Source organism: Mycteria americana, chromosome 2 (genome assembly GCF_035582795.1).
Source record: "Mycteria americana isolate JAX WOST 10 ecotype Jacksonville Zoo and Gardens chromosome 2, USCA_MyAme_1.0, whole genome shotgun sequence".
Classification (NCBI taxonomy): domain Eukaryota; kingdom Metazoa; phylum Chordata; class Aves; order Ciconiiformes; family Ciconiidae; genus Mycteria; species Mycteria americana.
Window position 1 is genome coordinate 134,921,647 of NC_134366.1, and position 25,111 is coordinate 134,946,757.

The 25,111-nt window shown below is 42.2% G+C and overlaps 1 protein-coding gene across 1 annotated transcript in view; it reads left to right on the plus strand.

The window, feature by feature from the left end:
- Window positions 1-25,111, plus strand: part of CLVS1 (clavesin 1) — a 94,277-nt gene that overhangs the window by 51,937 nt on the left and 17,229 nt on the right. The window contains exon 3 of the mRNA XM_075495720.1: window positions 24,825-24,935. Within this exon, the coding sequence (XP_075351835.1) occupies window positions 24,825-24,935 (111 nt within the window). The remainder of the gene's footprint in view (window positions 1-24,824; window positions 24,936-25,111) is intronic.

The following is a 25,111-nucleotide window of genomic DNA, read 5'->3' on the forward strand; positions in this document are numbered from 1 at the left end:
CATTATAACCAGTACCTCTGTTAGATTTTTCTCAGGGTTTTTAGATCTTTGTGCCTTAAGTAAAATACAGACTGGAAAATTCTTATGAATGTATTAAGTCTCTCGGGCAAAATAGTTTTTAAAACAAAACAGCCATGACAAGAAGGAAAATGAAGATGTTTAGATATGTGTTCATTATACCAGAAATTGAACTCAACAGGGGATGGTACAATTTTTAAGTGATAATAATCAGCTCAATTAATTCAAAGTCCTATGATAATAGTGTTAACAAAAGCAAAATTTTATCCCATGTCTGCACATGTCTGGGCAGGTGATTCTGGTATCAACAGAGAATGATGGATTTTTAAGAGTAGTTTTGCATTTATTTCCCATCAAAGTTATTTGCCAATGGGATTATGAGATTGCTCAAGTCAATTCAACCAAACAACTCTAAAATAAAGATTTAGAAATTTAGACCAATTTAAGAATGTCAGTTCATTTCAAAGTTAGTTTGTACAGGTAACACAACAAAGCTTTGCTGCTTCTACACACAGGACTACTGTATATTAAAACGTAAGTAAGACCATCCAACCAAGAACAACTCCAACTTCAGACCAATCCATGCTATAGCCCTCTCAGAGAAATAAGGGAAACAGGGATAAAAATCTTCTGACAATTTCTTCTCTGATGTCCTAATTCCCTGGGTCCTGATGTCTCCTTCTCCCTTTGTGTGACTCAGTATGTCCCTGTCACATGAGCAAAATGAAGCCGCCTTTATTACATTTCTGAATGAGAAGGGGATGTGGAATTTGGTCATATAATGTCCATGCTTCTAGCCACAGAACAAATACAAGGATGGGTCTTACACTCTTCTGGTATGTCTATAGAGGTTACATGACACGTCATGATATACATTTTTCTTCCAATGATATGGAACCTACATGATAGTGGATTCTCCAGTAGCAGCTAATTTCTTAAGATAAATACAATATTCGAGTGTTGAGTCTTCCCCAGCCTTACAGTCTTCCCGGATTTCACTGTGGTCTCTCCCTGCCTGGCTGTATGGCATAAAGGGAGTTTTTTATTTTTTATTTAGGTAGGAGAATCTGGCTCCATTTGGCCAAGCAAATACTGTCTCCAGTAATGATTTACAAATGGGCTTGAAGGACTTTAGCCTTGTCATGTGAGAGGGTGGGAAATAATTTGGAAAGATTTTTTTTTTCAACCCTCAGCCAAAAAGATTTGGGTCAACCACTGGCACCTGACCCTGGCTCTGCCCTCTCAGTCACACCCAGGCTGCATTTTCACCTGTTTCCAAATTGGTTTTCAAACAAGAGAAGTGTTTTCTATTAAATTTCTATTCACACTCATTTCATATGGGCCAGCTCTTGTTTAATGCTTTATTTTACACACCGAAAACAAAAGGAGGAATAGGATTGCTTTCTAATTTCAGAGGTGTTCAGCTAGGCATGTCTGCTTAGCACCAGGAATTCACAGCCCATGGCTCCTCTGTGTTAAATGGCAGGAACAGCACTTATGCTTTGACATGTGTTCAAGTCATATGCCTGAACTGTGCTAAGGGTTTATGGTTTCTGGCCAGACTGTGAATATATATTGGCTATGCAGGTGTGAATAATAGCTGTATTTTTTGTATCATTACTAAAATCAGTAATTGAGAGAGCTTATCACAGAACATCGGACTAGACAGATCGCAGGTCCAATCTAAGTCCCTCTGTGCTATCGTGGAGAAGGTGATCTGGAAATTGAATGATAATTTTATGCAGTACATAACACCTTTTTCGTGTAAAATATATGCTCATGAGTTTAATTCTTAACATATTATTCTATACTGTTCCTAATTAAAATTCATACTCAAGGTGACAATAAGATGCCTGCAACATTTTAATATGGGAGACATCTGCATAATGCAGCAAAATCACACAACTGACAGCATGATGCACACACCCTCTGGTATACCTGCTTTTTCCCCATTACTTTAATGGACAATTCAACAGCAAATGCTGCACTGATCAAAAAGACATGTAGATCGTCAGACCACTTTGTCCAGACTGTTTCGATAAGATTTGGCCATAAAGAAATATTTTAAATGCTCAATAAAAGTAAAGTAGAACATTATCTTGAATTCTGACACTGATTTGTGAAACGCTGATGACACCTCACCTGTACAATGAGTAGCATTATTGGGTGTTCATGAGTTCATAGGCTGAAAATGTTAATGACATTGAATAAGTCGTTTATTCAATGTGGCCATGAACCACATTTAATGCCTCATTACCCACTTAACGACTAGAGATGAACAAATTGATTTCTAAGTCATCGTCCCAGTATTAAAGTTGGAAAAGCAATTGTTGTGGTCAAACCAAAATAAAAAACACCCGGTTCATTCTTTGACTTGCAAAAAGGCTTCTTGTCATTTTGGAACGTTTCTTTCTCCCTTTTCGTATCACACTGAAGCTACATATCAAAAAGCAATCAGAGTTCAAAATAAAAGTTGAAAATACTTCGGTTTGTGCATTTGCTTGATTTTTTTTCCTCACTCTTTTTTGGCAAGACTCTTCATCAGATAAATACAAGTAGTTTCAGTCAATCTTTTGTTTCTTCAGTGAATAAATTGTTTTCCTAACAAATTTTGGCCGCATGGGCCTTGTCTGTACAGTTGAGGCAGCCAGATGCTGTGTCACCCCCACTTGCTAGTGCTAGCCTGAGAATTGGGTGGCCCCTCTAGTGACAAGCACCTGAGCTAGGAAGCCTTGTTGAGATGCGAGTATATACATTATTTTGGACATGTCATCATGTCAGTGTAGCTGTGCAGCTTTCCTGAACAACTCCTGACTCAGACAGCAAATGCTTGATGTTGCCAGAAATTGTTCTCCAACAGAAATATTTTTTTGGGTGTGGTCCAGCTGTTACCACCTGAAACAAGTTGATACTGAATTGTATCACCCTGCAGTGCTAAAAACTAGATAGCCATGGATGGAAGAGTGGACATCCTTCACTGAGGGATGTAAGGTCTCAATTTGGTCACGTTGTCAGCAAGATCATTTCTTGTTTACCTATCTAAACAATTAAATGATCATGTAAGAATGGTTAAGTGTTCATAAAGGGCTTCCTGTGGTTTCCCAGTCTGGAGCTTGTTTACTTCGCAGAACAGATGGTGTTCCCAGGGCCAGGGGAGAGGAGTATTCAAGTGCTCCCTGCAGGCCAGGCAGCAGAGAGAGAGAGAAATCTTTGGGCAGGGGTTTGGCCTATGGTGAGGATATTCACATCTTGATTCTAAGAGAAGGCTGTGCAGAGGTCTGTATGCCCTATGCAAGCAGAGGAGACTATACCTCTTTGCTGCTTTTAAGCTTTTTTTTTTGCCAGGGACTTTTACAAGCACCGCAACCCTCCAGCATTCTGTATAGCTGCAGCGAATTGCTTCCACTAAGAGGCTGAATTAGACTTTATGGATTTTGTGGGTTGTTGGTTTTTTCCTAAAACCAAAGGGCTTTATGGATGACACATTCTGTTGTACAAGAACAGATTTTTTTTTTAATAACTGCTTGTTTCTATCTTCACCTGTTTTGGTACTACACAGAAAATATGTTGAGTAGCTGTAAACGCACAGTGTTTATTAGTCTGACACTGTGGAGTTTTTAGAAAATACACTTTGTTGCATTCCCAGGAGTAAAGACAGCTACAAAAATAAAGAGCACTGGAATAAGGGATGTATTATACCTTCTAGAAGATACTGTAGTCCTCGTGACCTCTTCAGAACCAGCATTTCACTCCTAGCAACTAGACAGTTAAGTATAACAAATTGTAAGGGATTCTTAAATATGTCATATTTTGGTGAACTGAGATAGCTTTAATACCCTTTTTATCCCTTTTATTCTACACTGAGTCCTACTAAACACTTGGCAATATCAGGAGATCCAGAAGTACTGCTGCAGAACGTCACAGAATGGCAAGTGCTGAGCTCTCAAATGGCAAGTGTTTCTGGATGAAGTGCTGTTGTTTTCACTTTCCTTGCAAATTGTTTCCTTACAATCAATCATCACCTTTTAGTCGACCCTCTTTCACCTCAGAAAGCCCACATGCCTCAGGCTTGCAGAAGAAGCTAAAAAAGAAATGTCAACTTAATGAAAAACAAGCAAGTGTTTTGGAAAGTCCCGAGTTTGTACTTGTAAGTGTTCTACACCAGAGTGCTGAGCCAGGTCAGGTTCTCAGGTAGTCCAAGGAGATCTGCTACCTATGGGTCCCAAGGTCATCGTCACACTGTGAAATATGCTCAGTGGCTCTCAGCTCCAAGGATGACTTGCAAACTCATCTATTATATAAAGCAATGTAACCAACATGATCATAAAAATCCTGCTTTTTCTTTTTTTACAAGTTTTTAAGCCTTGTTGCTTAAGCACTGCATGGGAGAGCGGAGCTCTCACAGAATTCACTAGTATCTGAGGTGTGCATGTAAAACTTTCCTGGCTAGCATTGAAATGTTCCTGGAGCACACAGGACAGCACCTGATCTGAGACCTTGTACTGCAACATTTGGGATCCTGATTCATGCTCTCAGGATAATAACAGGCTTGACACCTCCCACAGAAATGCTTTTGGTTATTTTTTCCAGTGGAAAATTCTCCTACAAGACCCAGAGAGTCCCAAAAGAGTCTTTCAGTGAAGCAAGTAATGAGCTATTGACTGTGGCAACACTAAAATATGCTGAAAAGGCAAAACCAGAGAAATAGAAATCATGATGATATCCCCTTCCCCTTCTCATACCAAACCCTGACTTCCAGGGAGAGCGTTGCAGCTGAGAGGCTCCCTCCTGTTTTAGTAAGGAATGTTTTGATAGGAGAAAGCTAAACCTTTCAATCTATTCTCATGCAGGCAAGCTGGACTCCTAAGGTATTAATAGTCTTCAAAATTCCCATCACTTTAGTTCATTCTTTTTTCATCTGTAGATGATGAGGATGGAGAATCATGACTGAATTGTCATTAGAGAAGAGATGTCTTTGGAGACAGACAAATCTTTCAGGAAAAGACCAAATACAGGAAGCTGTTAACTGGAGACTGAGAGTACTCTGGGAACATACCAAATTTATCCTGGTTTTGTACTCCTTCCTGGCTTTCCATCTTTGACCACTGCCAGCGACAGAATATTGGGCTAGCTGGGTCTGGCTCAGTAAGGACCTTCTTATGCTTTTATGAAAGGATTTTTCAAAAATGGCATTTGAGCAAGGAAGTGTTGAGTTCCCGAATATTTTGTCCTGTTGTTAATAAATCAGAGGCAAAGAAAAGGCAATCAGAGATTGCACTGGTGTCAGCTGCCAGCCATTAACACAAGCAAGTAAGGTCAAAGGATGGAAGAGAAGGAAGCAATGTTCACATCCAGTCGTAGGACTTGGGGAATTTACTGCTCTCACATTTCCTGCTTTCCCTGATAACAAAAATACCAGGTAATATTAATGTACCAAACCTGAGGGCACCTGGGTCATTGATCAGATATGGAGGCCCACCTTGAAGTGTCGCCAGAGCAGTATGTCCTTTGAAGGTTATCTTTCTTCTTTGAAGATCAAAGGAGGGAGTATGAGGGGAGAAGAAGCTGGTAGGAAACGTTAGAGAGAAAGATACCCTGAGAAGTCTTCCAAAACATGGCCTCACATTAGACCACTGAGTGCAATGGAGAGGGGTTGAGACTGCAAAGATGGCAAAGCAGAGTTTTCAATGTACGGTGTTACTCAATGAAAAGCAAAGCAAAGGGTGAGCAAATTCTCATGCAAACGTCCAAGCTGTCAAGCCACCATGAGACTCAGCTGTCAGGCATGTTTGATGCCCTCTCATATTGTCTGATGAATATTCCCCCTGGTGGTCTCACATCAAGGTGAACTGCCAACTCTCTGTTGTGGGCTTCTACCAATAAACACAGTCCTTCAAGCTAACGCACAATCAGCATTCAGTAGTACTTCCATTTAAATGTCAGATTATCTCATCATCCCAAACCCATGACAGTGAAGGCAGCTTTTAAAATACACTGCCATGATATTGCAGTTGTTTCCTGAAAGTCTGATACCATGAAACATCAGGTTCTTTAGGGTGTGTGTGCACAAAGCTCCTGCAGACACAGCCACTGCAATGTGTTTAAAATACAAAGTAATATCTGCCGTCTCACCCTTGCAAACCCATCTACTTGCTGCATATATCAGGATGTCTGGAGTCAAGGAATGCGATGCCGCATGGCACAGCAAAAACGCATGGCTGAAATCTTCCCTCTTGTTATGCTGCCAGTTCCACCAAAACCACACCTGGGTTGTATTACATATTACAAAATATACACACGTGATACAAGGCTGATCCAAAGCTTAGTGTAGAAAATCAGATGGAAATTAGAATTAGATGGAAGATATCCTAATTCTCCTCAGTGGAGTCAGACCCTTGAGGCCAGAGTCATTCAGAAGTTTGTCATTTTGACACACAATTCTGTAACCTGAAGCCATTAGAGCTGGGACTGTACTTTGGAGCTACAGTTTCTACTAACATTAAAATCTGCTGTAAAACCAAGATACTCATCAGGCAGAGAAAAACAACACACAGCAAATTTCACTGCTTCAGGCACTGAGAAGTGTTATATTCAGGTCCTCTTCTAAACAGAGAAAGCATACCTTCTGTATGTAAATGCACAAGTGCTAGTTTTTAACCTTTTCTTCAGTTATCTGGCTTCTAAAAAACTAAAGCCCATGAAAAGATATTTTCTAAACAACTTAGAGAATAAACATGTGATTGAATGGGTATAAATTAATCAGACTTTACAAGTTACTGTATTTTATTTGGGGGAGGTGAAAAATGACAGTGTACCTGTTGTTAACCCACCACAATTCTGCAGAGGTCAGCTTAAGAAACTCAAGCCTCCTGAGTGTACACCTGGAGGAGCACCAGAGATGGACACATAGTAGTATCCACCCCTCATCTTGTAGTGTTCTGCAGCTGTGGACCAGAAACACTTTTTGATGTTTCAGGGCAAATACATCAGGTTCACTTAAGCCATCCTGGAAAATTTTATTTGTAATATTATAGGGACCCTCACAAGGCCAGGTACCACCAGGGATGGTAACCAGCAGCTTCAAGGAGGTTATTAGCAGTGATGGGACAATAACCTCTCTTGCTTTTTCAGAATTGCATCCCTGTTTTCATGTGTTGAGTTTCACTTCACAATGAGTTTTCCCCTGTGTCTCAGCAGAGGCAAGGCTCTTCATTTTGTCTCTATGTCTTTAGAATTACACAGAATTGCTGCACGCAGGCAGGTGCTGTTTTCTTCAGCTTCCAACTGGCACTGCAGCTTCATGTTTTGCTAGGATGATCAGATATTTCTGTGTTATGCACTATTTATTTAGAAGAATACTTTATGAAGCAGCAGGGAGCAATGAAGCTTTTGACCTGTGGCTCTAAAAACACATGGGAAGTCAATCAAAATGAAAGACAAAATGCCCACTGAAATATATCGTCCGGGATTTTGCTTCAACAAACTTAGCTGAGCCAGGAACGGACTATGGATGATGGGAAGGGTGAAGGAATGACAACAATGTGGGAAAAAAAAGGCACAAAAAAGGCACTTCAAGAACATTAGCATCAGGTCATGGTTTGCACTCTGAATCTGAAACTGGCCACAAGCCTTGCAGCATAACAAAAACAAATATTCCTTATCCACTAGAGAGGAATTTTCTTGGAGGAGTAGGAAAAGGCAGCAGAAGGCAGAGCAATGAAACGTTAGTCTCCCACTAACCTGCACCTCTGCCTCCAGCTCGTCCACATCACACCGGCAGCTGAGAGAGAAGAGGCCAGAAGCGGCCAGAGGGAAGGTCAGAGAGAAGCTGTAGGACTGTGTAACACACATGTTTATGCATCCATGAGCATAGGACAGGCCCAGCCACATAGGGTGGAGCTGGCCCTAGGAACTTAGCCCACCTGGGTCCATAACTTGGGAAGCGTCCTGGTGAGGGGTCGGACCTGCCATGGGGAGCTGAGTCCTGCACCCCTGCTGTAAACACCAGGGTTGTGCGTATCCCTGGTTGTCACTGGTATTAAACATGGCTGATACTCTTATAGTAAAGACTCTATGAGTGCTTTAAACTCTCTTGTAGAGTATCTGACTCTGGAATATTTTAACTGCAGTTGTGCTTTATTGTTACTGCAATTGCTGGTACTACCAGCTTTACACTTTTGTAGGATGCTTGACTATTTGTCTCACATGTCTTTTTTTTAGAAGAATAGACACGTTAAACTAGACAAACGACATCAAAATGGTTTCTAAAGAATGGAGAAACAGGATTAAAAATGAAACCCTGTTTACTAAAATAAGAGCAACCCTGCAGAGCTGTGATGTGACTGGATGACTAAGCCAGCTATCCTTTCCTGAAGTGTGCTCTTTCCGTGAGCAGACGGTTTGCTCTTATGACCAGGGGATCTGAAGCCAGAGAAATTATCCAGTTGTGAGAATGCCACTGGGGAGAACATACTTCCTACCTTCTTCTTCCTCCTTCTTGTCTTCTCTTCCTTACTGCTGCTCCCTGCCAATCTGCTCTCTGTACGCAGTCTGGGAGACCTTATCCTATCCCCTGCAAGGGAGAAGAGGCTGTTCCTGCCACTTTTAAAGGAGATACAGATAAAGTGCTGTTTCACATTTCCACTCCAGGTTGTGAGCACAGCAACAGTGGGGGTAATAAACTGATCATGGATAGACTGATGGAAGAGGGGAAGGGACCAATAATCACTTATTACCAAGTGGCTATTTTAAGGTTCTCCTGCAAGTTCTTTATTTTCCCACAACTTGCCTTCCTAGGCACACCATCACTGATTTTTAATGCAATTCAGAATCTCAAAGACCATCAGTTACCAGTGCTCAATTAACTCCTGAGGTGCACCGTACTCTCACATGAACCCTTGGATCTCAGCTGTAATATCCGTGCTGCCATTTCTGCCACGGCTGGGTCCTTCAATTCCTGCTGTCGCATGTCCTGGGGCTCAGCTGCCTCAGCTGAGAAAACCTATTCCACCTACTCCACGTGTGCTTGTGTCCATCTGGTGCAGCAGTGTTGCTTGCATCCGGGATGAGACCACTGCACATTGGCATGACTGCTTCCCACCTTTATCACTGCTAGCATCATTTCACAAACCATACTGGACTTGCTGCTTTGCTCTATCTGTCTCAAGACACCTGTGAGGCCAAAGTGACTCTGACAGCTGGCTGACAAGCACAGGCGTCTTGTCTTCAGAGTTCACGTGCCCTCCAATGCATCGCTGGTGCCGCAGTAATTTCACAACGTTAAATACAGACCTGGTTGTGACCTACCCCTCCCGCACGTATCTTCTCAGTAGCCCTCTCAAGCTGCTGATGCAGGCAGCTTGATTAGGTGCAAATTTCCTTACAGCTCCCCCATCTGAGGAGTCTGCTGGGGGAGGCATTCCCATGGGGTTCTCTGGAATATATTTGTACACTTTACATCTTAATTTGTTTAGTTTATGTCAGAATTTGTTGTACTTTCTGAGTTGCTTGAAGCCTCCAGACAGGCTTTTTTACACTTTTCCCCCATATCTAATATAATTTATTCATAACTTAATACTGTTTACACTGTCAAATGTGTTGTATTTCCAAGCAAAAAACTCCTGGCTCCGAGAGCAACCTAATGGCATTCTGAGAAAATGGTTTCCTAAAGAGATAATAATCATGCACAAATAGATGTCCCAGTTTCATAAGGTCACCTCCCCGAGTGTTACTGCCCTTTCAGTTTCTCATTAGAGACATTGCAATTGATGCCATTTTTAGGTCATTCATATGCAAATAAAATATTTCGACATTTTTGCTTGCTTTTTACATGATCTGTAAGAGCACTACCTTCACTTGTTCTTCTTAGTTATATTTTTCTCACTAGAGTAATAGGCTTCTCTTATTGTAGCCTGAATTATGGCAAGAGAAACTTTCCTGGGTAGATGAGCCATGGACCATCTTGACCCTTTCATCTCTATTCCATACTCTGTTGAGAGTTCCTGTATTTCCTGAAAGCATCCTTAGATTCCTCTTCAGTTGCTGTCAACAATTGTCTGTCCATTAAATGAATTTACTCTTTGAGATCCAGAAGCTGGCATTTTTTAATGTCAATAATAAAGCATCTTTTTTTCCTTCTGGTACTATTTTCAGTTTGAACTTTTCCATATTTTTCAATATTTTTCTTTATCCCAACACTGACTGACATAATTCTTTAATGGAATAAAGTTTACCTCTATAAGACCAGAGTTTCATTGACTCCTACCATCAGTGACTTGTCTTTGCTGATATCGGTGTCCCTGGTGCACCTAAACATAATGGAAAATCAGTCTGTGTCCCATGGGCCTTCAGGTGGACAGTCCATTCACCTCCTACTATGCTGTTTTCCACGACTGCCATGAAGAAGTCTGCTTCCCTCCTCTACATGTCTCTGCTGATGCTTGTAAATGCCTATGTAGCGTTCTGATCCTTCTACAAATGGCAGATACTACCTTGCATGAGTTGTTCGTCCACTCTGGGTTTCTCAGAGTCTTGGGCTCTGTGGAATCTCACGCTGACAGCATTATGCTTTCCTGTCTCAGTCTCATTTGCAGAAACATTGTGGGTTTCTTTTCATGTCCACAGCATCAAAGCAACATCTAACCTCCTCAAACTTCAGGCAAGTTCTTCATTGCTTTAGAAATGCTGAAATTGCTTTGCTGTAAATTGATTCTGGGTACTTCAGTAGACACTTCCTTGAATGACTTTTCCCAGAATCTAACTGTGATCTTATCACAAACTGAATTTGATTCCAAAAATTGAAAAACTTTTTTTAACTTTCTGTCAATCACAAACATAATTTTATTTTTACCACCTTTTTTTTAATGTCTGTTTAAAAACATACATCTTTCACTTTACCTTGAGAGTAGTGCTCAAATTGCTGTAACAATCTTTCATAATTAGCCTCCTCTGCCTAAGTTAATGGGAAAATATTTTTAACAATCAAGGTGCTTCAGAACTTCTCTGTCAGAAATTAAGCTACCTTTCCAGTGGCACTTCTGGCTTATGGATACAGACTGAAGTACTAGGCAAATGACTCCAATTATCTTCTGTAGTCTGAAAGAATTTTGGTGCTGGCAAGGCATTTAAATTCTCTGTTTTTCTGTTTAGGATGTTTCCTTGCTGTTTATTCTTTGGAAAATTAGTTGTTCAATAGTCACCTTGAGTGAAGAACTTGCTGCGTTCAGTGACGGATTTCATACTGAGCAGGCTTTCATATACTGTTTTAAACTCAAAACTGAAACAATATAGTGCCTGGAGCAGAGAATTAAGGGCGGGGGGGGGAGAAAAAAGAAGGAAGTTTGCTAATGGTTTGGTCTTAAAATTTGGGGAGCAAATAAGCAATTAATACCAATTAAGCAATTAACCAATTGCTTATAAATACCAATTAATAATTGCTTATTGGTACCAATAATAATAATAATTGCTTATTGGTACCAATAAGCAATTAACTGACTTTCCCAGACAGACCCCTAACAGAAGTGGGGAAGCAAGATATTAGGGTAACCTCTGCATTGTAAGTGTGTTGTCAGTGGCCCTTACCTTGAATTTTTGTGCAAAGATGTACTGTACATGCACACTACTGCACACATATGATAAAAGTGTGTAATTGCCAAAAGAAAAGGAAAAAAAGAAAGAATCCCAGGTCAAGCACCTGCAAAGTGTTCAGCAGTACTATGAGCTTCTCACTAACGCTTGCAGAGAAATGTTGGCTTTGGTTGCAATCTCCAAATGTTTTCCAAATATCTGGATTTCCAGCAGAAGTTGTTTATTTCCTACCAGAAATAACCTAGCACTACTGGAAAGCTGTCCAGTGAACAGCATAAATGAACACTCTTTCCTAAGCTGATACCTTTCTGTGCCAGTTATAGATTTCAATAACGGAGAGGTTTTAATTAAGTTGATGGACATAAGTGGGATTAATATGCATTGGGGCATGTGTGAAATACTGTAGCAGTTAATAGGGAATGCAGCATTTCTGATGTCTTCTGTTCATCCAACACATTACTGATAACAAGGAAATCCTTCATTCTTGGAACAACAGTTCAATGCAGGGAGTTAGTGATATAGATTTTCCTCTGGTCTGAACAGATTATTTGCTTTTGTTTATTGCTGTCATTTGTGCTCATAATATGGGGTTTGTGGCAAAGCATATTTTAAATAAGCCTCACCTTCCTGCCCATTAGTCTATAATAAATTCTGTGGCATATTTTAAAGATGATAAAAGCTTCAGCTTTAAATGGAAACTGCAACCTGAAGCCCTGAGTAAGCAGAGATCAGCCAGTGATAAGTGCGGAACATGACTAAATTACAGAGCAAGAACAGTCTGACAACTTCAGATGCACACATACCCGCACATATAAAATACCACAGGATCATGGGATAATTAAGGTTGGAAGAGATCTCCGAAAGTCATCTGATCCCATTCATGGCTTAAAGGAGGGAAAACTTTGAAGTTAGATCCAGCTTTGAGTTTAGATCAGGTCACTCAGGGTCTTGTTCAACTGAGATATGAACATCTCCACGCTGGGATTTCCACAGCCTCTCCAGAAAACGTGTTCCTGTGTTTGCCCTCCATGAAACTTTTTCCTGACACGTGGTTTGGCTTTCCACCACAACTGCAACTCATGTTGATTACCTTGTCTTTGCTCCCTGAGAAAAGTCTGGCTGTCATCTCCATAGGCGCCCATTAATTAGTTGCAGGGAGCAGTGAGATTCCCCCTTAACCTCCTCTTCTGCTGGCTGAACAGACCTTGGTCTCTGAGCTTCTCCTCACACGCCGCTTGCTCCAGCCCCTGGCCATCTCAGCAGCCTCTGACGGACTCACTCCAGTATATCAGCCTCTCCTGCAGTGGGGAGCCCAGAAATGAACACAGCGCTCCAGATGTGGTCTCACAGTTGCTGAACAGAGGTGAAGGATCAACTCCCTCACCCGCTGGTTGTACACTTGCTAGTGCAGCCCAGGACACAGTTGGCCACCTTTGCCACAAGAACACATTACGCTGCTGACTCGCATTCAGTTTGCCCACCAGGATGCCCAGGTCCTCTTCTGCAAAGCTGCTTTCTAGTTGCTCAGTGCCTGACCTGTCCTGCTGCATGGGGTTATTCTAAGATAAAACACTTTGCATTTGTTGCATGTACACTTTGCATGTAGTTTCCAGGAACTCATCTCTCCAGCCTGTCAGGATCCCTCTGAACACGTACTGTCATCTGCCTTAACCTCCAGCATATCAGCTGCGCTCCACAGCCTGGGAGCATCAGCAAAGCTTCTGGGGGTTAGTTACTCCCTACCATCACCCAGGTCATTTATAAAGACATTAAGCTGTACTAGCTCCAGTATCAACCCCAGAGAAAAAACATCAGTAAATGACCACGAGGCAGACTTTGTACCTCTGATCTCAACATTTGAATCCCAGCAATATCTGATCAATTTTTCGCCCACACTGTATTCTACCTCTCCAAACAAAATCTCTCCAATTTGCCAGAGGGACAATACGGGCCACCGTGCCTAAAGCCTTGATAAACTCAAGGTAAATGGCACCCACGGATTTGCAAATGCGCTGGTACTCAAGCAGGGAGCAGTAATAAAATGCTTGGAGTTTAACAAGGAGGATATGCTGCTGCATGCCTTCAGGTGGAAAGAGTTCTCAACTGGAAGCCTTCAAAGGAGAAGGTACAGACCGACTGCCCTGTATCTACCTAGCAAATGTAATGACCTCCAGGGATATGACACAGCGTACTCCCCGTCTCTGGGTGGAAAAAGCCTAATTCATTTAAGACTTCATGTAGCAGTGCTTAATGTGTGACTTCAATCCAATATAAGAAGCAAGAAGAAGAGGAAAATTTGTATGGCTTTTTAATCTGAGGTGGGTGAGAAATGGGGTCACACCGTCCTGCTAGCTGTAGTTTTAGCAAATTCAGAGAGGTCATTTTTTTCCTGCTCTTAGCCTTAGAAAAAATAATCGGAACAAATTGTTAAGAGTAGAACAGGAGAATGGAGGAATCGTTAGCTTGCAGACTGACAGCGCTGCCTGAAAACACAATTAAGAATAACCTTTTGGGGTAGGCAGTGCAAGCACTACTCGGGCAGTAAACTTAACTGGTAACCTTCAGAATTCTCTTGTTCAAGGACTGCTGTAGTGGGAGCAGGTGATAATATAGAAAAGGTCAAAGGATGGAAACAGTGTCCTGGAATTATCCGCAGTCTGATATCCATGCTTGGCTGATGATAATGAAAAGGCTGGGAAGCTGCACTGATTAGTTCCCTGCTTTCCTTGCACCTGCACAGGCAGCAGATATAATTTTCCTACCGCTATCTTTTAAAGTTGTTTTGAAGTCAGAGTTAAGGTAAAGCAAGGTAGTGAGAAATAAGAAGTGTGAACTGAAGGGAAGTTGTGTTGTGGAAATGAGAGAGCTGTTGCAGACAGTATAAGCATGTATTTTGTGTAGCAAAGAGTACAAAGTTTATGCAGCATTTAATGCTGCCAGACTGATAAAAGCCCTGGATTCCGAGTGATTATGTGATGAGCAGGACTGGCTGTCAGCTAGCATTGCTTTAGGTGGTGAATATGGCACAAAAAGAACATTAAAATGTCAAAGTCACTTAGAAAAGGAGAAATCCCAGTATCAAAGTACAGCTTCATGGGGTGCTGACTCCACCTGTGTTTTACAATACCTCTAGGAGCAATCACTGCAGGGACAGCTCTGCCTCCCACCCGCGGGTCAGGGCTGCAGCCGCTCTCTTGGGAGAATGCAGCTGATGAACTCTAAGGATTTTGACTGCTCATAGCTTTAAGACAAGAGGGTATCACTATGACTAGTCCAGCTTATGAAACATCTCAACCTCCAGACTTCCCTGAATGAGTTCTGGCATATGCACACACGGAGCTGCAAATCCTCACTGCAGCAGTAAAACCACATGCACTAGGAAAACCTTATGTGAAAGGTCAGGTCCATGCCCCAAAGGCTTTGAGGTTTAAATCTCCACCCTCCAGTAGTCATAGAAATATTTTTGAAGTGCAAAAACCAATATTTTTCCCCTCAAGCCCATTGAGAAACACTCAAATCACTTCCTCAACCCCACCCTCCAACCTCCAAAACTGTCCCCATAAAAAAATGTGTCTAGCTCCTTGTTGAAACATTTGAGCCCAAAATGTAAAACTCTGGCAAAGTTATAACAAAATGCAAATGCAGCATCAGACAGTCTTAGCTATTGGTGGTGCTATTAGCAATGCCCACTTTTATGACCACCGGGTAAAAATATTAGTGCATTCTCTGTACTGCATAGTACAAGGTTCTTCACCCCCAAATGGTCTTCATAACTTGTTTCTTAAATGCAGAGTGTAGAAAATGTCATGAAACTTAAAATGCTGTCTGCCACTGTAAAAACAGCTTTCCTAAAAATGTTTTCCACCATGTATCTTTACATGTATCTTTACATCTTTCCACATGTATCTTTAGTATTACTCACTTTTTTTTGTTCTCAAAACTTATTTCAAGGGCTTTCAATTATGGTCAGGTTTCTCATTACCAAGGCACTGCTCCATTATTAAAAAAAAATAATAAAAAGAGAGAAAGAGATCACAAAAGGGCAAACACAAAGAGATCATATTTTATTGCAGAGCCGACACGTTGGTCTGCTCCTGCCAATTCAGCCCTGTGACTATGTGGGACTTTGTGAGACACAAATACACGAAACAAGTTTCCCTTCAGCATGGAGGCATAAGAAAGCTAAGCAATCTCACCAAGATATTAGAACAGGGACAGAGCTTGAATCATGCAAATAATAAAAGATTTTTTTTTCCTAAGCTTCTGTTGTTTTGAAGAATAAGAGGTTGTACATGAAGCAAAGGTGCTGTTTCTGTCAGGTGTTTACCTAATGCAACCTGATTTGCCTCATATTGAATCCCCCCAGAGCCGGGTTTCCATCATTGCACAGGCATTTAGCATTTTGGCTCCCTTTAAAACAAAGGAGGTCACAGGGTTTTCTCACCCACCCTCACACCCCCCCCCCTCCTGTTGAAAGAGAAAAAAGAATTGAAAAAATACCTTCACCAGGGGGACACTCATCAGGGTACATTCGTGTAGGATGACAGAGACCATAGAAATTGTTTAAAAAAGGGTTTGTGTGAGAGCTAGGTGAAGGGAAACCTTCCATTTTAAAATGAGGTTCCAATCTCAAACAATTAGGGTAAAAACTGAAATTCTTTGTGAAATAAGATGGGAATCTAGCTTCTGTTTAGCAGATAGCCTTGAGAAAATGAGTGCTAGGGGGCTATGATACCTTCAAGTAGCTGTATGGAGAAGTCAACACAAAGGATTTTCTTAACTTCTTGATAGATGCAGGGAAATTTACTGGAAAAGGAATAATCTCTGTCAAATAGTTTGTTTCAGTCAGTCAGTAAATGCCAATAAAAAAATTGCTTGATCATTTTTTTTCTGACCTAGATTAGAAAAAACATTTTTCTTTCTAGGTTATAATCTCATCACAATAATAGTTTATAATCTCCTTTACATGTCGCTCTCTATATGAATGCACATGCAAAAGCTTTAAGATGATTCCAGGCTTTGTTCAAGCCAAGCTACAGCAGACTTCTGTTCAGTGCCAAATAGGTTGCCTAGCACTATAAATAAGAAAATCCCTTTTTCGCCATCATCAGCTTTCAATCACAACACAAGTGTAATACGACAGTACGATTTCTGTGTAACACCTTGGCGCTTTCATAGGCAAGATGGAAAGCTTTCCTGCAAAGTCAATAGGTCTCCTGAGAAGAAAGGCAAGTGCCACAAGACCTTTTTTAATTGCTTTTCTTTGGCTGACTTTAACTAATGCTGTGGGCATTTGTCCTCACCATGACAGTTTGGCCTTCATTGCCCCTTTGCTCAGACACAGGGCTATTTTGGCAGGGAGCAGATACATAGATACAGCAAGTGGCGATGTGAAGAAAATATAGAATAAATGTTTTAGATACGTGATGTAGATTCTCAGCATAACAATGCATATCTAAAGAGGCAGACTTTGCACAGGCTTTTTTGTTTAAAATCATAATAGTGCTGGACAAGAAATAAGGTGCTGTACTTTCAGGACAGGCTTTTTGCATGCACTTTATTCTTTCCTTTCAACAGCCTTTTAATTCCTAGTATATTTGTCATCTTCTTCTCTGCCCTAACTCCTTCACTCCCTGTGCTTTCAGCCACAGTGTCCCACAGATCTACTGCCCTTCAGGATGGGTGCAAGGCCTGTCTGTGGAAATAGAAATAGCTAGGGAGAGAGAGGTTTAAATCAGGTCAGCTAAGAAAAAATTGTAGATTTTGGCTACAGCGGTTAGTAATGCCAATTAATTTTGTTTAGAGCTTAACTTTTAAAAACTACTTTCAAAAAAATCTTTAGGTTATTATTTTTCAAAAAGTGTATATTAAAAATAGAAGATTTTTTGGATCAAGTTTTCCATGCCAAACTTTTTAACCCCAGTGCTCCCTGGGTGGATGCTTTTATAAGTGCAAGGAAATTAGGGTGGTCTTTCCTTAAAGATGTCTTAATGCTGACTTCTACTTTCATTGCTGGATGTGCTCATTCTGCTGGTGGCCATTTTGCTTCAGAAAGTCGTGCATTAAAATCTGGCTACAGGAAAAAAACACTTCTTCATCAGACACCCAAAACTGAGAGCAACTCACACCCACACAACCCATCAACAGCTCAGAGATGATGTTCACCTCTTTAACTTTGCTTTAGCTCTTGGTGTGACGGAAAGGATTAGAGGGACGTCAATTCTCTCAGAAACGTGACGTTTGCACGGAGGCTTTCTTCTGCTGATGGTTTCGAGTGAGCAACCAAAGCTTGTAGGTCACAGCCAGCCAAGGGCTTGGTATCCCATACCAAGAGAAGAGAAGAAGAGAGAGAGAGGCATCACAGCCGACCTGTGGTCACACACTTCAGCCAGCAGCACCCGCATTCGTCCAGCAAGCCTCCAGGCCAGGCTTGCACTGTGCCCAGCGCATTTTGCCGTTTCTAATTAAGCCCTAAACTACTTCAGGCTTTGATGATCTTCCTGATGCTTTTCCCTTCCCCCACAACTAATTTTAGATGTTCATGTTCAGTGAGATACAGGAATAGAAGCGACTCAGCTTGCAGTCACCCTCACTTAAGAAAGCTGGATATGAAAGTGTTTCTGAGCTCCAGTTTACACCAAAAATCAGGACATTGGAGACAATTTAGCCCAGTTTGCTAGACCTGGCTGCAAAGATCATAGCAAGCTCCTAAACTAACTCTGAAAAATAGCCTCTGGCAAATTCATGTCCCTTCCCATGCTGCCGCCTGTTCCTGTGACCCAATCTACCCCTCCTTAGCTTAGCGTGTGACTTTGACTCTTCCTGCTCCACCAGAAGCTCCCTGATCTGGCCTTGCCTAATCTAACCTAATCTAGAGCAAACTGTGGCACCCCAGTCGCACACATGCGTGGGCTACTTCCAAATCAGTGTGTCAGTGCTCTTTGTGTTATTATTTTTTAATCACCTTTTGAATTCCTCTCTTGTCTGTGTACCTCTTCAACCAAGCCCCTGAATGAACCTGCTGTTTCTCTATCAATATAATTTATTCATCTTTTTTTCTGGAGGGAGCCTCAGTCTGTACCTTAAGTGTGTGAAACACTTTGAAATCAGCAGGGGCACATGCCAAGCAAAAAAGCAGCACCGGGGTATGGTGTCAATCCAGCTGAGCCACTGTTTCTGGGAAATTTTCTGTTCCTAAATTATTCTGAGCTGGTTCAGCAAAGGGTTTCTTGTAAAAAGGTAGTGAAGAAATCCCTCTTTTGCCCCAAGGTTACAAGTTATTTTGTTAGACCAGATGATATGACAGCATGATTCTATCAGGACAAATCAAAGTTTACTGAGCAAATCTGTGTTCTATAACCTGATTTATTGGTGCCATCTGCCAACACCCATGAACAGATGCTCTGTAGGACCTCACTAATGTGCAATAATGACTGGGAGAAACCCACTGCAAATGACTGAATTTTAAAAGTTATCGAGTGTAGCGGGAGAGATAACAAACATAATGAAAAATGTCTAGGAGAATGCATCCCAATGTTCGTTTTTCAGTTCCATTTCCCTGACAGCAGTACTTCAGAGTGTACTCATCTACATATGTGGGTATGCAGTGTAAAAATAAACCAAGCACTCACATTTTCCTGTGATTTTGCTCCAGCCCTTTGTTACTGTACGCTTCAGAGAAAAGAGAGTGTTTTGGTGTGAGCGGTTACAGTCACAGCTTATCCCAAATCAATGAGTTCTTCCTGATTGCAAGAATTCTTTTTATGGTCGTTTTTGAGCAGGTCAACATTGCCATATTGCTAGCACTAATGCCTTTTTTCTAATGGTTTTCCCCTACTCTGCAGCTATTTCCAAGCCCTGCGTACTCTGAGGGCATGCCAAGGTAGAAGCAAACGAGTTTGCAATTATTGCCACCGGCAACATTAATTTTGCATTCCCGTCTCTTCAAAAACACAGGGGAGCAAAAAGAGATAACGGAAAGACAAGTAGCTTCTCTGGATGGAGATTTGAATCGTGCCTGGGCTCAGAGCAGGCACCGCAGCAGGTGAGCGGGAGCAGCCCTGCCTCCCGCAGCCCCCGGGACTGCTTGGAGAGGGGTGGGAGCGGCCCCGTCCTGGGGTCCTCGCGGACCCCGGCCCTGCCGCTGCCTCCCACCGCCTCCTGCCCGCGGGATTTCCTGAACCAAGCGTTCATCTCTAAGGACCGGCATTAAAATTAGAAGCTGAAGCTGTAGTGGTGGGGGAGACGCTTTACCTTCTCTCCTAGCATGCACTATACGACAGCCTGCTCTGTCTGCACCAAGGGCGTTACACAGGGTTCATTCAAACGTGCTCAGGAATGTGTTTTTGATAAACACAACCTATCCAATATCTGACAAAGTTGTAAAATCGGGGGACAATAACTTTCAACCACAGCCAATGTTTCGGAGGCTGAATTTGGATCCAGAGCTGGAGAGCAGAAAGCCTCTTTCCCTTACCGTGCCAATCCATTAAAATCACACTCGTGGAAAGTCTCTGTGGAGAAACTATCACCGAACTATTAATAAAATCTTCCTGAACTATTAATATGGTCTGTGGGAGCTTTAATCCACCACGGGGACTGCTTATGTAAGTGCACAGGCATGAAGATGCTGTTTTTATCCTCAGTTTAAATGACCTTTTGGTTTAAACAGTTTTGTTTATGATCAAAATGTTCCCGAATCTACAGGAAATTATTTTCTTTCAAAGGGGATTATATTTTGATTTGCAGTAAACTGGCAAGTATGGTTGAGATTAAAGTGCATTTGGATGGCAAGATGTGTGTTTGCTTTTCTGATTGCAAAGGGTAGAAGTTATGAAAGCATTTTAAAACATTTGTGTCACAAAATTCTGTTGTCCCATAATCCAGAAATATGCCGTAACTTGGTTTTTGAGCTCAGGTCATTGGCCTATGTAGCCAATTTATGCAGTTTGAAAAGATTGGCCCTGAGCATCAGGCTGGATTTATACCTAATTTTGGTATTCCACGGATTGTTTTACTTTTCTGCCACACTTTGGTGTGAGGAGATGCTGGGAGGTCATCTTGATTTTCAGCTTTCGGGCAGTTCAGAACAACAACACAGTAAAAGCTCTCTGATGCATACTCACGCCAAAAGAAATAGATGTCATGAAGGAAAGAACAGGCAGAAATAGTGAAAAATTGTCTCTCATTCACCTCGTAGCTATCGCTCACGAGCTATTTAGCGGAACATTACGTACCAAGGGTTTTTAGTCCCAGACTCATTTCAGTTCAGAAATTTCCCTGCACAGGAGGTCTGAGGGGAGAAGAGAAACAATGATCTCCGTAACATTTTCCTCTGATCTGCAAGCTTGGAGACACTTCTCCAATCTGAAATGAAATATGTATTGAGGCCTGTACGGATTTTGGGGTGTCTGTGGCAGCTCCAGTGTTCCTTTCTTTCTCTGGGGACGATACGGAGGGGAATAACTGAAAACAGTGAAGAAAAAAAACATATAAAATTAAAAAAAGACGAATCAGGCAAAAGAAAAGTCCCATCTTTGGCACCAGTTTCATTCAATCAATGGGAACAACTAAAATCCTGTGTTTGGACAATTTTGTCTCTCTAGGTTTACCTTTACAGGTTGGGAAAGGTGCCACTGCAGCATGGTTAGATATGTTCCTTGTGTTAGTTCACTTCAGGCCCCAATGAAGAAGACCTGGTCTGACTCTGGAGTGAGCTAGCTGCCCGAGCAGGTATCTGGAGTCGTTCCACTGTTTCTTCCCTGCTATTGCTGAGTAGCAAGTTAGCTAGATTAGCACTGGGTTGGATGTATTTCTTCACGCTGCGATTGCGTCTCTGAGCAACGTGCTAATATGTCCAGCTTGATTTTCAGATAAAATGACAGTAGCGCCCACAAATAATTAGACCAATTCCTGCGTGCTGTGTTTTATTTATGCCATTGGAATAAAATGTAAATATATCCTCAGGATTGGGTATTTTTAACAAGGAAACAGGTTAAGAAAAGGCTCCATGATCCCAGGGTCTTTTTCACAGTAGGCTCCAAAAAATGTACCTCATTATAAAATACACCTTCCCAAGGAATCACAAGACATGAGAAATCAAAAGAGAATTCCTAAAAGCAAAAGCTCTCCAGCAGAAAATCAATTTCAGCTACTTTCACCTTGCCCCAGGGAAAGCAGCAGAGACAGTAAGTGGGGTGTGGGAAAGGTCTCATACATCTTCCTGGAACCGCGCAAGGCAGACCTCCAGACGGGAGCTTTTCTTTCCAAGACAGCTCTGCTCTAATTAGGGACTTCTGCAAAATTGGTATGTTGCGGTTCCAAACAGTGTCTGGATGATTCCCATATCAAATTTCTTTGGTTTAAAAAAAAAATTATGTCTTTGTCCTTGTTCTAATTGACAGCCTTACCAATGCAGGTGGACTGAGGGATGAAGGTCAAATTGAGCTTATTGTGCTTAATAGGGTAAAGGAACAAAAATTAGTGGAAAGTTACACACAGAAAAATGTTCTTTGGTTGTTTTTTTCCTGGCCATCATGCTGCCTTTTCAAGCGTCTTTGCACATTTTCAGGTGTACATTCAGAATGAAAAGAAAGCAATTGCCTTTAAATAAAACTGTTATCTGAGGGGCTTTCCTGTAACACTTAATCCACCGATGTACCAGACACAAGCTAGTTTATGGCCTCAGCAATCTATGTTGGGTGGACATAAAATTCATTTTCTATATAGGAAAGTACATCCTTCTCCTTAGTCGACCTTCTCCAGGTCCTCTGGCTGGTTCCTATAATTCTCAGCATTCAGACCTTTCCGGGTAATGTGGTATCATAAAGACTGGTCAACATGTTCTAAAAAAAACATGTTCCCCCTTGGAAATGAAGTCTGACTGACATTTCTCACTGAAGATTGTGATTAATATCATCTGTGCATTCCAGTGAGAAGGCAAAACAATTTTTCCTTTTCAGGTCAGTATAAATCTCTGTGCCTTAAAGTTATTTCCCTGCTTCCCATCTCTCATTTCTTTGCTGTGCTTTGCTTCAGACTCAGACTGTATCTCCTACACTGACCTATGCTGCTATGGTACAACCTGGGACGGCTGTGGCAGCTCAGACCCAAAGAGCAAAGGAATCCAGAACTTCTCCCTTAGAGATACAGCTTGTGGGCTGGCAGCCGCCTTGACAAATACAGTATTTAAAAAAAAAAAAAAAAAAAAAAAGGCAAATGTGGAACATTCCAATATTTCTTAATATCTTTTTTTTTTAGAATATTCTATGAAAGGTTCAAATCTTCAAATTTTTATTCCCATGCAGGAGGAAAGCAACTGAATATGTGAATTTTGCATGAGATGGGCATTTTTGGCTCTCTTCTGCTCTAAAACCCAATGTTAGGTTGTCATGGGGTAGAAAAATCACTTTTGGCTTAACTTCATACGTCTGTTGGTCAATGTGTTTTCTAGGTGGGCTCAGATTCTCTGCAGCTGTTTCTCAGCACAGCCCAGTTGAAGTCATTGTAATCTGCAGCACTTCAGTAGCTTATATCAGTCAGAGCTGCATCCCTAAACTCTAACGAATATTCCAGCAGCAATGGAAATACAGTTGTCTTTATAGTGAATGAACACCTCAGGAGAGCGTGTGCCATCCTTAAAAAGCTCAGCTCATAGTTTATTGGGATTTAAAATGGGATCACCTGTTACATTGCACTGCTCGGCCTCCTGCGTCCTGGCCTGACTACCCACTAGTCTTGTACGGCGCATCCAATATTGAGATTTGTAATGATTTCAGATAAACTGACGTGTCTGAGGTGTAAGTGGCTTATACTGCTGTATAGCAAAAGAAAAAGGTATCACTTAATGCCTGTGACCGCTCACAAACATTACCCGAGTATGGTTTAAGGTGACTGCCAGGGCCATCCATGGCCAGGGCTAAAGAGCACAGAGAGTCCTGCCAATCTGCCTTGGGTGGTAGGAGGTGGTGGAGATTTAGCCTACATAGTGCTAAATCTGGGAAATAATTTGACCTTGAAGTGGCGCAGAAACTATACTGAGCAGGTGTATAAGGGGATTTTCCATATCGTCTCACAAATCCACCCCATATCCTCACCAGCTGTGTTCAATCTCTGATGCTCCAGAGGAAGGTGAGAGAAAGCCCCAGGATACCCCATGCTAATTGTGGGGGGAACGAACCTGCCTGAGTCCCGAAGCCAAAGCCCTGAAGGAAGAGACCTGATTATGCTCTGTCTTTATATGCTGAGCTGTAGGGGTTAGGAGCACAGGCAGGATGAGGACGGCTTCATCAGGATTTCCCTTCACGGGGGAGAGACAGGCACCTCTCCTCTCACTGGAAGCGTGTTTGCACGCAGGAGCGGCGGTCGTCCCGCTATTTATGCAAGCGAAAAAATCCTAGGCTCTTCCCTGACTGACATTTGTTAGATGAGAGTGTAGGTACAAAATGCCCATTAGAATACACAATAACCTTTAAAGACACGCCAGCAACCTCCTCTTTTATTAAGCGTGCCACGCTGGCTGAGGGGAGTGGGACGCTATTGCAAACACCTCGCCGGCGGGACGCTACCTGCATGCTAATGGCGAGGGTGTTTGTGCACAGCCCGGCAGCGAGCGCTGGGCTCCAGCAGTTTCCATGGTGCCGTCATGGTGCACTCTCCCTACACCTTCACTTATCAGCGTTTCCCACCCATCCTCCTCCCCATAATATGCTGCTCGCTCACCCCGAAAGGTCAGCCATTGTAATGATGATTTTAGCAGGGGGGAGGCAGGGAGGCCGAAGGGTGAAAAGGTGAGCTGTGTGCAGCGATGTGCGTGGGAACCGGGGGCTTGCCTTACGCCGCACAATGAGAAATTAGAAAGCTTCCCCTCGAGGGAGCGGTGCTCATCAGCCCCCTCTCGCTTCCCATCCCAGCCGAGTCAGATGCCCTGATGGAGTTAAAAAACGTTCAGGCGAAGCGTCTGGAGACCCTACTTTAAATCATCAGCAATTGATGCGTTAGTGTGTGGAGGGGAGAAGGGACTGCGTCTGCTAACAGAAGGAACTGATGCAAACGTCTCCAGGCATCTTTCTTTTTCCATCTCCCTCCTGCCCCCTCCCAGCAAAGCCAGTGCTTGTTTGCAGATGGAAAGAGGCAGACTTCTTCCTCTGACTTTCATCCTATTGACTGCCGGGCTAAAGCACTGCATCTATTAACTGCCTTCCTTTTCTTTCTTTCTGTAGGACAGCTTTCCTGCCCGTTTTGGAGGAGTCCATTTTGTCAACCAGCCCTGGTACATCCATGCCCTGTACACGTTAATCAAACCGTTCCTCAAAGACAAGACAAGGAAAAGGGTAATTAGACGGGGCCGGGGGGGATAGGAAGATGCAGAGCTGGAGTAACTGAGTAGGTGTCTGCTTTCTTTTCTTCCTTCTTTTTCTCTCTGCATTTTTCATATGGCCTCAGAGAATTGCTGCTGTTATTAAAACTTAGAGTTTGCAATGGTATGGATTGGATCAATAACTCAGCC